The 15,643-nt window shown below is 48.4% G+C and overlaps 1 protein-coding gene across 5 annotated transcripts in view; it reads right to left on the minus strand.

The window, feature by feature from the left end:
- Window positions 1-11,758, minus strand: part of LOC135912549 (ABC transporter G family member 20-like) — a 157,394-nt gene extending 145,636 nt beyond the window's left edge. For all 5 annotated transcript variants that reach the window (XM_065445044.1, XM_065445026.1, XM_065445053.1 and 2 more), the window contains exons 1-3: window positions 11,661-11,758; window positions 7,941-8,054; window positions 1,461-1,614 (exon numbers count right to left, since the gene is read on the minus strand). In XM_065445044.1, the coding sequence (XP_065301116.1) occupies window positions 1,461-1,614; window positions 7,941-8,054; window positions 11,661-11,671 (279 nt within the window). In that variant the 5' untranslated portion in view covers window positions 11,672-11,758. The remainder of the gene's footprint in view (window positions 1-1,460; window positions 1,615-7,940; window positions 8,055-11,660) is intronic.
- Between the last annotated feature and the right edge of the window lie 3,885 nt (window positions 11,759-15,643).

A 15,643-nucleotide genomic window follows, 5' to 3' on the forward strand; every position in this document is an offset into this window, starting at 1 on the left:
GTGCGAGAGCACAGAGGGGCATTCTTGCGCCAATGTTCAGTTCTGTTGGCTCACCGAAAAGCCCTGTGAATCCAATCCAATTTCACGCCTGCGACTCCTTCTATTTCGCGCGTTCCTTTGGTCACTCGTTTAAACAAATTCTTAGAACGGGCGGCCCGACGTTCGCGATGCTCGTCCCAACAGCACGCGTGCGAGCAAGAACCCGCAACAGCTGCGAATTTGTCGGTGCGCTTCAAGGAGGCAATGCAGCCGGCTGCATGTCGCCGGTGCCCACCATTATGCTTTGAAGTGCATCTTAAGGTCTGAGCATGCAAGACTTTAACACATCGGCGCATGTCACGTCACGTTCTTGGGTCGGAAGGCAATGACCATGCTTAGTGAGCCCTGAGGTTTTAAAGCAGAAAGCCCGACGCTAAACAGCTGCGCTCTAGTTGCACTGAGCCGTGGTTATGACTCTCCGAAAAGGTTTCTTTGATGCGTCATGGCTCTTTATTACGGTGCCTGTTATTGTAATAGAGTTTAAACTAGATTTAACGAAGTGATGAGCACGCTCGAATTCTTCCGTTAAATCGGGAAGTTCATAAAATCAAGAAAGTCGCTTTTTGGTCTTTCAATATCTAAAAATTGCAACGTAGCGACACGCAAAGGCTACCGCGCGGCATTGTATTTGCCGCTAATCCAGCCATCTGCCGCATAAACCATGAAACGAAAGCAACCACCGCCACCGCTACCGAAGCGGTGTGGAGTCGGCTGTTCCGTTCATGGGCGCGGCATGCAGCCTCTACAAAACAAACCTATAGGGACGTGACCAAGGCGTCTAGATGTTTTAACGCCATATCTTTAGAGCGCACGCTCGAAGAAGCACCCATATGCGTCAAAATTAGAATGAAGTCACCTCTCTTTTTTTAATCAGTTATTTCAGGAAAAACTTCGTTAAATCGAGTTCGGCCAAGTTTGTTTCGTTCATTTGGGTTGATGATAACACTGAACCTTATGAATACCTGCCGGGGAATGTAAATTTCTTCGTTAGATCGGGAACTTCATAAGATCGGGTTTCGTTACATTCAGTTTTAGCTGTAGCATGACGAACAGCGCAGACTGCGGAACATTTGATACAGACAATACAAGCATTGTACTTTGTTCTGCATCACTTATCCTGCCACCCGTCTCGTCTGCGCTGCTCGCCATGCTGAACGTGCACCAGTTAGTCTAGCGACTCTTCGTAGACCGACACGGCTTGCTCTGCGCAGAGGAAGCTGTCGAAGAGGCTCGTGGGCGACACGAAACACGCGTCTAACCTTAAGTCTGGTAACACCCGCGATTACGGCTTCTTTCGTGAGCTCATCGGCAGCAAAACAAAAAAGTCCAAGCGTTGATTTGCGCAGAAAGCACACATGTCGTACACACTGGAACAGCCATGCTTCGTATAAAGGGTTCTGGACTTGCGTCTAGCAGCGCACCTGCGGCATAAACCCCACGGCCGGTCCAGGCACGAGTCCTTGGTGCAGCTGCTTGCCGAACACCAGCACCGTGCCAGAGTTCGGCTTGCACAGGCCGACCAGGCACTTCAGCAGGCTCGTCTTGCCGCAGCCGCTGGCGCCTAGGAGGCCGTAGCTGCACGCGCGAGGTTTCCAAGGCGCGATCGAGAGGCCGCCACGATCAGTAATACACGTTTGGCACAACTGCATCTCTGACTGCAGACCCGTACTAGACACGCTCGAGGTCAAACGGAGTATAAAAACATAGACAAAAGAAACATACGGGGCTGACGCTGCCCTGTGCGTAGATTGGTACTTTCCAAGTTTTCTTTTCCGTGTTTCTTTTTTTTTTTCATCTTCAGGATATCCCACCAACCTATACAAGTAGCCGCCGGGCTTGTGTGCTGTGTTCTTTACCCTGTCCTTCATCTGTTGGCGTTTTCTGTATACATCGTCTACAACTTTTGTAGGCGGTGTATACAGAAAAACTGTGGTGGTACATTGTTATACCCTCAGGTTAGTCTCAATTTTGGATTGTTCTGACCGCTAGCGCCGCGCCGCGCTCAATCTTGCGAGTGTACTGCGCCGTGTTCCCCCACCCATCTTGTGAAATAAACGTCAGTCTTCGTTTGGTCCCCGTCCCAAATAAGTTCTCTTTCCTGCGGCACTCCGCGCCCTCGGCCGTTGGCATGCTCCATAGGCATCGCGTTCCGGCTGCCCCGTCGAGGCAATTGAAACTTATGAGAATACAACTACTGGTGACGAAGTGAAACTTTTCTACGCTTGCAACCTACTACTGCAAGCGCCGACGTCACCCTGCCCGCAACGTCTACTGCTCCTTGGTCTGGCGTTAGGACCATGGCGTTTGCGCCGCCGCCGCTGCCTTCCCTCGCTGCGCCCGGTACACTTGCAGTGCCCTGCAAAATGTGGCAGCACTCGTTCCACATGTTTCTACTAAAGGCAGGAGGCGGTACTTTACCGGACGAGAGGAAGAAGGCTGTGGAACTTAGGCTTCGAAAGACAACGCCTTTGTTATGCTTTAACGTCTCAAGCGGACCCTACCAACATATAGTTCCAGGATATCATCCGCATGCTGGACATGCACTAGGAAGACAGCACCAACTGCCTCGTCCATCGAATCATCTTCAGAGACCGATGGCAGCAACCTGGAGAATCTTTCCAAGACTTCGTGACTTCGCTACATCACTTGGCTCCACCCTGCGCGTTCGGTCCTTAGCACGACGAGTCGCTCCGTGACCAAATTCTGCAAACAGTCGCGTCTACAAGAAACCGCGAGAGGCTTCTGTATGAGGGACCAACGCCGACGCTTAAGAAAGCCAAAGAAATTGGGCGACGTGTCGAGCAAGTGCAGCAAGCAAGCAAGCAAGAAAACTTAATTGACTAATTACGCGGAATATAAAACATACTCTAAGGAGCGCCACATGACGTCATACCACATGCCGTTGGTTTCATTCAGCTGCGGCTAACCACTTTTTTTTTGTCATCCTTGGTTCAAGTTACGTGAGCCACCCTGTGAAACTGATGACTTTCTGTAGTCAGCAGTCAGCTTAAAAGAGGTGTCGTTGGACTTCGACAGCGAATAGCTGCTACGATTCGAGTGTGTGCGTATGTGTGATTTCATATTTTCCATAAGATAATTTGCACGTGTTACGCGTCGACTCATGTTTCGCTACTTGATGTGCGCAGTAGAATCGGCACCAAGTAATTTTCGGGGGATATTTGGGAGGTAAAATAACTGCGTTACAGTCGGGGGCGCGGTAGAATCGTGCAAATGCGGTAGATCCTTTAGATCGTGCGCCACAGTATGCACGTTTTGCTTTAGTCGTTGACGACTACCATTCCAAGTGGCCTGAAGTTCCATTTATGCCTTCAGTCACATCCGAAGCTATCATCCACTGTCTCATTTCTCTAATCAATAGAGAAGTGTTCCCTCATGCTAATGTGTCCGACAATGGACCACGATTTCCTCCCGCTCAGTTTCCTGAAAGAAAGCGGCATCAAGCATTTCCTGTCTTCACTTTAATACCCGCAGGCAAGCGGCCAACAAGAAAGATTCAACCACGTCCTCAAGGAATTAATACAGATTGCTATGTTGGAACAACGATACCTTAGGTCCGCGGGGTTAGAATACTTGGTAATTTACAGGTTTACTCCACATACGACTACAGGTTTTCATTGGCTATGCTGCTTCATAGTCGTCAACCGAGAGTTTGACTGGATGTCGCAAACATGTCTCCAATCCATTCGGAATTAGTTTCTCCTAAGTTGTGCCACGAAGTGCAAGGACGAGTGATACAAAGACAGGAAGATGTCAAAACGTACGTAGACTGTCGTTACGCATCAAAATTCAATCATTTTCGTCCAAGAGATCTTGTGCGAGTAAGGAACTCAAGAAAGCCTGGTCAAAAAACCTGAAGTCCGTTCAAGATTATCCGCAGGATAGGACCAAATACTTTGCAGCTTGAAAACGGCAAACGTTGAAATGCTTCCAAACTGGTGAAATACCTGGCACGACTGGATTCTCGTGGGACCATATATAGATGAAAGGAGTCATGCCAGTGACTACCCATCGCTGGAGGATGGTTTTCCAGCTTTTCTTCCAGTTCCTGCTAGTACAGGTTCTCCGGCTGCACACACTCCGTTTGTAGTAGAGGGTCTATTATGGCTATACACGTGTAAAGACTTTGCAGTAAAAGCACATTTCTGTACAAAATATGAGCTAGGACTTGCCGGCTTCGCCCTCCTGCGCGGACCACTATATTGCCATGCAATGTGTCACGTCATGTGCTGCATTGAATCGAGCCATCGTCTGCTACAGAATCAGCCACCGCACAACGTGAGGTCGGAGCATAGCTGCCGTTCCTCGACACCGCGAACTTCGCGTGAAGAAGCAAGCGACGGATCTTTAAGCAGCACAAGCAGCGATGGCGTCGTATACGGTGCGCATTTCGACTTCGACGAACCCATAGCCACCAGATCAAGCGACGATACGTGGCCTCCGAGATTTGCGAGCGCCGGCTTTTGCGCGCGCCAGCGAAGACAGCGAAGTAAACGTGATCGACGTAGATGGCGAAATTTGTGTTGAGCGTGATGCTGCGGATGCCTTTCCGAACTGTTGAGTACTACAGCTTTATTTCATCACATTTCACGCGCGCAGGGCTGCTTACCCAGCCGTTCATGGGAGACGAAGTCTGGCGCTGCTTCGCACAATGCAAACTGTTAGATTGATTGCTGGCATGTATTCCATGCGTGCATGTCTCTCGGATCCGTACTCAGCAAAACAACGATTTTTGTTAAGCTGGAGCGCGTTCCCACCTACTTTTTCCCCTCTGTAGTTGCGTGCGGCATATGTAAACAAATGCCCGCGCACATGTGTCTGCGGCACAAGCATACTCCTCGATGTACTTTAGCTGAATCATTCCTTGAACTTGCTTTATTGCACACGATTTCTGTAGAAGAAATAAAAACAAACAGCAAAGCTAACGTCTGGCCGTCGCACTGCCTGTTGGATGGGTCAGTGCGCGAACACGGTCGGCATGTCTGGCCGCAGCCTCAGCATTTTCATGGTTATCCCAAATTCGGCGAGCAGGAGCAAATCGTCGTTGTAGCTGTCTGGTGTGAAGGGCCCCGAGAACAAATCAAAAGTGCCAGATGGGTGCCAGTCTTTCCTGCCCAGACTCATCTCCCAAGTCTTTCGCTCGAGGGGTTCCTTTAGGAGCCTGAAGAAGGATACGCCGCACTCCTTGCTCTGTTCGCTCCGCCACCACACAGCCTTACATAGGCCCCGCGGTGGCGTTGTTTCAGCTGCTACAAATCGAGCAATGCCAATGGCAAGCTGAACAATGCAGAAGTTTCCCGCATGCGCGCGCAGCTGAAGCACGAATTCTTCGCCGGAATTTACACGGTCGTTCGGCAAGCATGCAGCTTTTGACGTCACGACTCACGAATGGGCCACTGTTGCTCGACTGTTATGCCGTTCCAGTGTAATATGAAAAAACTCAATTGCAAATTACGTGCTGGCTCATATGTGCTAAAATTTTGCCAACGCGTTCGTGAACGCACAAGGATTACCTCACACAACACAGATTGTGATCAAAAATTGGGTGTCATACCCCCTTTACCTTATTCTAAATGGACCGGTCCTCTAGAAACATAAGTAATTGTATAACACTGTTACGATGCCTACTTTTGGCTGCATTAAGCTATCTGGCTTTTTCAAGCAAAGGAGATAGCTTCACTTTTCTTTAACGGGGGTTCAGTTTCAGTTTTACATTGTTCTGACCGCTAGCGTCACGCAGCGCTCAGCCTGGTAAATGTACTGCGCCGTGTTCCTTTTCCCGTCTTGTCTAACGGAGTAGTCCCACTGTCGAGGGCGCGGAGCGCCGCAGAAGACTTCCATGGTCGGGGGGGAGTAAACGCAGACCAACGTTAAAGGTCGAAGCCGGCTGCCGCGCTGTCCTGCCTCAATGTCACACTGTTGTATTCCCGCGAGTTGAAGTGTTGCCTCGTCGGAACGCCGGCACGCGGGGCCTACGGAGTAGTCCGACAGTCGAGGGCGCGGAGCGCTGAAAGCTTCCATGGACGAGGACCAAAAGCTCATGAAAACTTCCGTGGACCAAACATCAGTCTACGTTTGGTCCTCATCCATGCAAGTTCTCTTCTCTCCCTCGACAGTCGGACTACTCCGTAGACCCCTCGTGCCGGCGCCCCGACGAGGCAACACTTCAACTCGCGGGAATACAACAGTGTGACATTGAGGCACCACAGCGCGGTAGCCTGCTTCGACCGGTCGCTAGGGCTATGGACTCTGTTAGCGTGACAGTCACGTCGTGCCGACGCGATTAAGCAACCGGTACGGCGCGGGAGTCAGCCACGAAGCTGCCCTTGTTCAAGGAGCGGGCCGGAAGTGCGCAAGAAGCTTTTGCCATCTGGATGGTGCGACAAAAAGCGACTCAATCCCTCAACACCCAGCTATTCGGTCGTTGCAACGTTCTGCGCGCGAGTCATTCACCGTCCATACCCATAGGAGACACTCACTTATCTTCGGCAACCGTCGCACAACTTCCATAAGCGCCGTTTTCAGGGTCACCGACGCGTGTCAGTCGTCTTCTACGTCAAATGACCCCTGTGGTAGCGCCAGAGTATTTTCGTCCCTTTGTTCTTGTTCATATACCAGTGTATTCGCGTTGTATGATTTAATCGTGCGTTTGATTTCCGGAGCCGCCACCGCACTTGTAACCGGCGCTGTCTTTTTTTTTTTTTCCTTCAGAATGTCGATGCTGGACCAAATGCCCAACTTAGCACTCTTCTACTGAAAACCAGGCATGATGCATAGTGCAGCGCAGTGACAGAAACACACACTTCAGACGTCTGTGTGGTTTTTTTTTTTCTTTGTCACTGGCGCTACAGTAGCAACACGCAAGATGTCCTCCTGAGACATGCTCCGCTTGTGCAGCGAGCGTTCATTGTCTTTGTGCATGTGTGTGTGCCTGTGTGTGCGCGTGTGTGTGCGTGCGTGTGCGTGTGTGTGTCTGCGTGTGCATGTGTGTGCGTCTGTGTGCGTGTGTGTGTGTGTGTGTTTTCCTCACCCTCCCAGGTTGCATCTATTGCATATAAAGAGGTGCCATGCAACAGGCGTTAGCGAACTTTTGTGCAGCTAATCGTAGTTATAACGGCGCGCTTTTGCTTCGTTTTAAGCACACAATGTCTCGCGCTCAACCTTTTCGGGAAACTTCTACATCGAGGCGCGCCATCGAAAATCTTGGAAAGTGCTGAGTGCTAGGCCCCTTAGCAAATGTCCACTGATTAAGACCTAACAAAAGAAACGCCCACTGCACCACTCTGTAGATCTTCAATGAATTTAAACAACGTCAAACTACAGTGGACAGAGGGAAAAGACTCAAGAAACGCTCTTGCGTCTTCTTTCTTTATCTCACTTGTGGTTTGACGCGGTTTAGTTTAGTTGAAGATCCAATAAGAGGAAGTCACAATACAACAAACCAACTACATCTTGCTCGCGAATGATTCTTGTCACGGAGAAAGGAAACATATTGGTAAGGAGCATCACGCGACAGTTTCAAAGCCTAGCCATAGCGATAATAAAATAAAGGCCCAGGTGACATAGGCAGGCGGTAATTTCTAGGGAGAACGTCGCAGGTATAGAGTATACGGAGAACGTGGGGCGCGAGCAGATGGTGGAGCGGGTGTCCACTAAGAGCTACCGCAAACCAAACTGTGCTTGGAATGTTTCGGCAAATATTTGCCAAGCCTGCTTTCCAAAAGTCAACGCGCATACGGGCCCCCCATAAGGGAGAGGGGTGACGTCAGAGGATGTGGCGTGGCTGAGGCTAGCTGTCTGACGTCACGCTCACTCCTTCTAGTCCATTTCCTTCCTCCGCTCACTGGCGTGGAATATCGCCGGCCACGATGACGTGCACTCACATGACGCCCTTGGGCACGGTCAGGTTTGCGCCGTTGATGACGGGAGGTGCTCGGCTGCTGTACTGCAGCCTCAGGTCGCGCACGGTCACGGCAGCAGGGACGCCCAGTGGAAGTCTGCGCGCAGCCATAATTCAACATTTCGCTGATCACGTGTCATTAAAGCTCCGATCAAGGCTTACAGTCTCTGGTGCAACAAAGTTAGATACGCGATAATTGAACTTTTCAACGTCAAGCATTCTTTACCTTTTTCAAGCCGCTTTTCACTTGTGCAAACATCATTTACAGAGCATACATAGATGGGGACCAACAGAACGATGAAGAAAAGCGATGACTTCCAACTGATCTTTATGTTGAGTAGCGCGCATATTTACCAAGCACCAAAACAAAAGTGCCCTCCCCCTCCCCGTCTTCGTCGTTCTGTTGGTCCCTGTCTATGTACGCGCTGTAAATGATGTTTGCAATGGAATACCAACTAGCCCGTGCCCAAACCCTGTTTCACTTGTGGTCTGTCTGCAGCTCGTCTGGGTCCCCATAATTTGAAAAGAGATTGTGTCTGGTGGCCGGATGTCGACCATGCACCCACGGCGCAAAAGCGGGGTAGTTTGCCCATCAGGGCACACGTGCCTGCTTTTTTTTTTCTTTTTGGCAGTTGTCAGTGCGTACAATGTCAACAGACGCTGACTAATAATTGCGATGTACTAATCCTATCGCCCGCAATAATAGCCGAAACCCACGACTGCAAAATATCTATACGCCCGAACAGTTTCATGTTCAATTGCAGTTGAATGCGCGGTTTTGAAATTAGAGTTGCTGCGACATGCTGGCCGTGCGCCTACTTCAGTATGCGCTGGCGCCATTTTGAACTTTCATATGCTGCGCAGGAAGATGAGCAAAATGATACCAAAGAGATTACCACCATCGTTTTTTTCTGGCACGTAGCGAATTTTATTAGCACTAAGGTGAAATCATTTGTGATTGTGCGCTGCAGCATGTCCTCAAGAAATACAGCATTCCCCAAATCGAGCTAGGGGGACGTGCTTGTTAATAAATTTCGCGCACATCAAAGAAATGGCTTCCCCGTAATGCTGGCATTACATTTTTCATCATTCAGGATTTAACTGTCGGCTATCCACTACGCGGCTTAAGAAAGAAAGCTTAAACGTAGCAGTGTAGCAGTACGTATCCTAACTTATTCCGTGACAACAATGGTTTTGGGATAATTGGCGCGTGCCTCTCGTCGCCTAGCAACAATTTGCTTACAGAAGCGAGAGCATCTCCACACGCGCCAGCTTCTTCCACGGTAGGGTAACCACGGCTTCGAGCAAAGAACTTTGTGCCGCTGAGCAGGGTCTTCTCGACAGCGCGCACACCTCTCGGAGGCCACGGACTCAAAAACTGTGGCGTGGGTACGTATGTAGCGGCGTGCTGAGCAAGCGCCGTCGCCGTCGTCTTTGAGTCATCGTCGTCGTGCCGTCGTGGCTGTGTCCGATCTTGTCGTCGTCACACACAACTGCTCGTCTTACACGGACACGTTGTGCTATCTGGCAACGCTTCGTGCAACCCCAAACGAGACTGTTCTTTAGGGATTTACCCGGCTGCCGGCAAATGCTGCTTTTGTTGCTGCTTTTGTTCTGCGCGCTAGCTTTTACTTTCTATTTTTTGTTACGGTGTTCCTTTGATTGACCCTGGCAAGATTTATTTCGTTCGTTGACATTTTTCATATCTTATGTTTATCGTGTTGCGAACTTTATCCGCATTATATCTAGCCTTCTCGCATTGTCCTTTGCCTTTTCATTGTGCCGTTCTCAGAGGACAGCAGTCACGGAAACGCGAAATCTCTAGCCATCATAAGAGAGCGGGGCTGCTGACACTGCAGAGACAGGTGAAGACAAGACAATCGGTTAGATTAGGGTTACGTTGCTCTGAAGATGGATTTTCTTCGGCAAAATACAAGCATATCTCGCTGTGCTCGCCAAAGACCAGTCTTATCTCCAACCCTATCTAATATATTGATGAGGTCAATGCCACTTTGCCAGGCTGTATAAATTTTGTATAAGCAGATGACACAGCATTTTTTGTGTCCGCGAGTGACATACCCTATACCAGACTTTGCAGAAATAAATGTGTATGAGTTAATTATGGCTTCAGAATATTTACGTGACATTAAACGTGAATGAAAGTGCAATCCTGGTATTTCCATAAACAAATCCACCGTTTATTTTGTTAGTTTACAATGAAATATGCCTTACCTAAGCTAAATTTCTTAAATATCTGGGCGTCACATACGCGTCACATTATTTCAGTCACTGCCACTATTATTACAGGTTCTCTTTCAATTTGTGCTTCGCTTACTGCCTCGTCAAATTAACCACTATTAAAGTGTTCCTGTCATTAGTTCCGTTACACTTCAATTTTATCAAATATACTATGACTGCCGGGCCACAGCGGGTTATACCTAAATGAGATGACTGACTCGCAAGCGCGATCGTCTCTGAATGGACTATACTTTCTACTCTGTCAGTATTGGTTTGCCGCGCGGCGATAAGATATCAGAAACTTTGAATACATAGAGACGCCATCGAAGCGTCAATAATCTCCTTGACCGACTTCCAACATCTCAGATTTATCTGGAGATATTAGTGGTGCCCATTACGACAATTGGAAGAATTACGGAAGTACATCGCCGTATCCCCCCCACCTCTAAACCTATATTTACGTAGGGACGGTCGAGTAATCTTCCCGGCATGCCATTTTCGCACGGGCATTGAATTTATCGATTGCTATTTTTATTCTGCCGCCGGCTAATAGCACAAAGGAAAAGGCTACTTGGAGCTCCTATTCGTAAGCTTCGATTACATTTTACTGCTTTTATCCTGCTCTCCTTTTGAGCTTCGGCGCTAAGTTTCAACCACAAGGATGCGTTTGACGATCTGTGTGATTACATTCAAGCTACAAGAAGGTTGCCAAGGTGATCACAGTTTTCCTAGCAATTCTTATTGTATTTCAGAATTCCTTCCGCCCCAAATCGCTCAGATAACCTTATTTTATTTCTTTTAAATGTAAGCTATCCTGGTCAGAATTCCATAATAAACAGTCATTCCATCTCAAATTTTTCAGTTATCCATTCGTGACTATAAATATAAGCGTGCTCAAACCTCCCGATTATCGGCCCATCTACCGCTGCACGGACGTGTCATATCTCGAAGGCTCGTCATTATCATCGTGACCTACTCCGTCGTCTACAACACTGTGGGCTAGTGATGACCATGGACCAGCTTAGGTACCATAGGACTCCCATGGTTGTGTTCTAGCGTCGCCAAACCTGACATTTTCATCCATATATTTGGCAAACAACACGACTTCAGCTTGCCTTCCACCATTTAGGGAGAAACGTTTGCGGGCAGGCCTCCAATGACGACAGCCATATGAACACACAGGAACCTGCGTCGCCTATCGGAAGAGTGGGAACAAGTTAACGCAGTGAACTCCAGCACTCCAGCACAGGACAAGAGTGAGTCAAGCATGTTTCACTGGTACATTGCGCTCAAGAAGTTAACACTGCTAGGCAAACATCAGCGCTCGTACCGGCTGACAGCATGGATCCCTACATAGCCTCGTATTACACTCGATTCTGGCAACCTACGAAAAGCGAAGCGAATTTCCATGGTCCAGCTGTCGTTCCCTCTTGCACTGGGCAGGGAAATATGGACGGCTACTTACTGAGTTGCCATTGTATCGCTGCTTGGAAGGTTCGGAAGACCTAGCGGCACGTCGTCTTCCTTCTTCTTTTTACTGTTCAACGCATTCAAGGTGCATAATTAGCGCTTGTGTGTCTCGTATGATGATGATGAGGAGGGCACGTACGCACTAATGGAGATTGGACTAGAATTGGGTGGCGGGAGGACACGTAAGTCGACTAGCTGTTCAAAGAAGAGAAGATAAATGTGCAAAAAGAAAACGCCCGAACGACAGTAATGTATAATTTTGCGCTCAAACTGAAACAAAATTATGGATCATGCATTCAGCAACAGGATATACCCTGATAATAAATTTGGGGGGCAATTACTTCAGTGTGAAAATTGCTACGCACGTATGACAAGGTAATAGAGAAGAAAAAAACTAATCATCTTGATTCAAAGAAAAATCAAATCTTACGCGACGAATATTCCTGTAGCTAGCTTAGTCTCAAGGAGCTAAATTTTAGTATGACATGAATGCGTATTCCTTATTTAATCGTAGCTTAATCCTCTTGAGCAGCGAAACTTCGAGCAGCCGTTTTCTTTTTTGTTTTAGGCTACGCAGAGAATTTTTCGAAATCACTTGTGGCAGATAATACAATTTTAGTCTTTGAGCTGGATTACTCGAGAAGGCTGACATTACTTGCACGAGAAATCGATATGCCTAACCTACTAAATACCAGAGGTGCACGAATAGTCGAAGTGTCGAATACGTATCAAATATTACGCACTATTAGTATACGTATTTGATAATGAAATACTCGGTATTCTCGAACATAAGAACTAGCCAAATATTTCGCAACAACTTAGTGCTAAAGTCAGGTTGCTGCTCTCCGTCTACTATACAAAATATTGCAAATTATCAGCAGTGACACAAGGACAAATGTTTTCGAAACAATGTAGAAATAAAATAGGCAATGCAAGCTTTGTTTTCGGTTTCGCGACGCAAGCCTGCAAGAAAGCCTATGATCTTTAATTGTGGGCTCTAAAATTCAGTGTATCATGCAGTCGGGCCATGTGGCAGATTGTTTTAGCTTGTAGGCTTTTTCTTTATCCTTGGAACGCGCCATTTTACATACGTCGACGGCACACAAGTCCTACTGCAGCATTTACATTTCTTTTTCCACTACTTGAGATTTTCCTAACAAACGTTTATTTTGCGTTTTCTGGAAACCTAGTCAAACAGCCACCATTCATTCTTGGAAATTTTGTTTGCAACAAGGCTCTGAAGCGCGGTACCTTAATATACCGAAATTAATATTTTTGCTGCAAATATATGCGTATGCGTTTCGCTATTCGATATTAGACTCGTTATTTGGCACTTACTATTCGTATTCGATTTGTATATGAAAAATATGACACTCGCCCATCTATAATAAATGCGAAAAATCACGAAATCACGCTTTTAAATTATTGCTTTACCGTACATGTGGAGATTTTCGAATTGCATCCGGTGAATTTGCAAAGCACACATACCAATGTATGAGCATTCCTAGGTATGGAATGCTCATACTGGAATGCTTTTACCTAGGTGCACTGATATACTATGCGTTTTGCTCCACCATGCGGACAGTATGAGGAATATTCTGCGGTGTGGAAGAGGTGAAGTTTAACGAGACATGGGAATTAAATAATTTGTAGTTGCCACCACGGGTGGCAGCAGCTTCTCGGTTAAGGGAGTGGTGCAGTGGGGCTACGTGTCTCCTGCTGTGTCTGCTATTTTGTAGCGTTTCAGTCTGGTTCAGTGGTTCTGTTGGTGCGTCGTCTGGATTGGACAGCACTTCCAATGGCGCCCGGTTAGCGAGCACTGCATTAGGACGTCCATTACCATTAAGAAAGGCGTCTCCAGGTTTCCAAACGATACGCACCCTGTGATAACGCTGTAGGGTGTAATGATACCAGGATACGATATGCTGAAGCTGTCACCACTCCTTGCGACAAAGTCCTGCAGGCGGTTTGCGAATCAGTGACCACTGGGACAGGTCCGTCCGGGCCCGGCAGGGTAGAAGTGTGTACGATGACCAGGGTGACTGCAGCCTCATGCGCACCTTGCTGTACGTGGCCGAAGTCCACAGAGTGCGTGTGCTATCTCGTACGACTAAACAAAGGGCACGTGTCTCTATGGTTACCGGGCCATGTCAGTGTACAGGACCAGTGTGTCTGATGTGCCGTCGCCCAAAATTCGGACCAGGCCTTGTCGCTTGCCTGTCTCCGGCCTTTATAATGGTCAGGTTATATATTCCGGGAAATACGGGCCACCTGAATTTTGTTTTAAGTGCTAAACGCAAGATGCGTGTGATCGTCTTCTTTGTGTTTTCTTGGCGTTGGCTATCGCAGACGAACTAGAATGAGACCCTGCCTTGTCCATTGTAGGCGTTGCATTGGCTGTTAAGGTGGCCTTCCATTAGTTCTCTTAAGGTGTTGTGCACGCCGAGCCGTAGTATAGGAGAAGCGTAGACGCATGTTGGGGTAGTCCCAGCGCTCCCTTTAGTGCCGTACGGAGGAGGGTGTCCATGTGGTTCGTCTCAGTCTGAGCCCGGTTATGGTAGTGGAGGTATTACGTTATTATGCTAATTATGAGGACTTGCACAAATAAAGAATTGCTTCTACTATAAGCCTTTGACGGCGGTTCGTGGTGCACTTGAGCATGTGCCTTACTTTGTTGATTTTCGGTGCATTGCATTGGGCGTACGGTACGTGTGGCCGTCGCATCGTACTATATATGATGGCCTGGTATACGGAGTCTGTCTAGCCCTGGAATGAGGTTGCCATTCAGATGCATTGCTGCGCCTGGCGGTATATCGGCCTTTTGCGTCTTACTGCGTTAGCATTCTTTGGGCCATTCAAAAAATTTCAGGAGGCTAACTGTCTGAATATCCATCTATGTCTCTCACGATTTTCTCACCCACCTGGGTCACTGGTTAGTCCATCATCGAATGGGTAGCACATCAGGTTGCTGTGCTAAGGGAACATGGTTTGAAACCTACCATCGGATCAACTTCGGTGGCTGAGTATGCGATAATGTGTACACATCTGCAGCTCTTAAGCGAACCTCTTTGCCGACATGCCGACATGCCGACATGTCATGCCGACATGGGCCACTGTAGGTGCAGAACTGGGCTTGTATACTGATGTTCTCATTGACGCCCACTTGAAGTGCTCGCCCGGCCTGTGCTGGTCTTCAAGGGACCTCTTCGCTGCCAACTTGAATCACTGTGTATGTGCCAGGAGTTGTGTGCCAGTCTTCAATGAGCGTCTTTGACGCCAACTTGGGTAACTGCGTATGTGCCACTGGGAATGTACCGCTCTACAACGACAAGGAGTCGTATTTAATTTCGCCGATGCTGGACGGAATCAAGCCCAGGTTGCATGGATTCCTCAAGGACAGCAACCCGACGCTTTAGTAGGCTCCGCCACAAATGCACTGGATATATGTGCCGCTTTTCAATGAAGGTCTTTCACGCCAACGCTTTAGCGAGCTACACCACGAATGCACTGGGCATGTGCCGCTCTTCGATCAATGTCTCGCTAACTTGAGCCCCTGAGTGTGGGCCACTGGGTGCGCGGCGAGTGAGGGAACACTTCTCAGCGCTCGCACCCGCCGGCGCGCTTGTCGTCTCGGAGGCCGCCCTCGGATCTCTCTGCAGCGCCACTAGATGACGCAGCGTATCCAGAAAGAAGCGCGAGAGAGGAGCCCGGCTGCCACATGACGCGTTTCTCAGTGTTTGCACGCACACGCGCGCCATGCATTTTGGAGGCCACAGACCACGCGCAGGCTATCGTAGAGGTGGCTATCGTGGCTAGATGGCGCTGAGTGTTCTTAGAGGAAGCGCGAAAGAGGAGTTCCGCGGCAGTAGACACCTCAAACATCGCTGCTCTATTCCTTTTGTCCACGCTTTTGAAGTGAACAGCACGAGATCACCTGTTGAAAGAAAAATTGGAGGACGCTTAAGCTTCGCCTTCAAG

Source organism: Dermacentor albipictus, chromosome 1, assembly GCF_038994185.2.
Source record: "Dermacentor albipictus isolate Rhodes 1998 colony chromosome 1, USDA_Dalb.pri_finalv2, whole genome shotgun sequence".
Taxonomy (NCBI): domain Eukaryota; kingdom Metazoa; phylum Arthropoda; class Arachnida; order Ixodida; family Ixodidae; genus Dermacentor; species Dermacentor albipictus.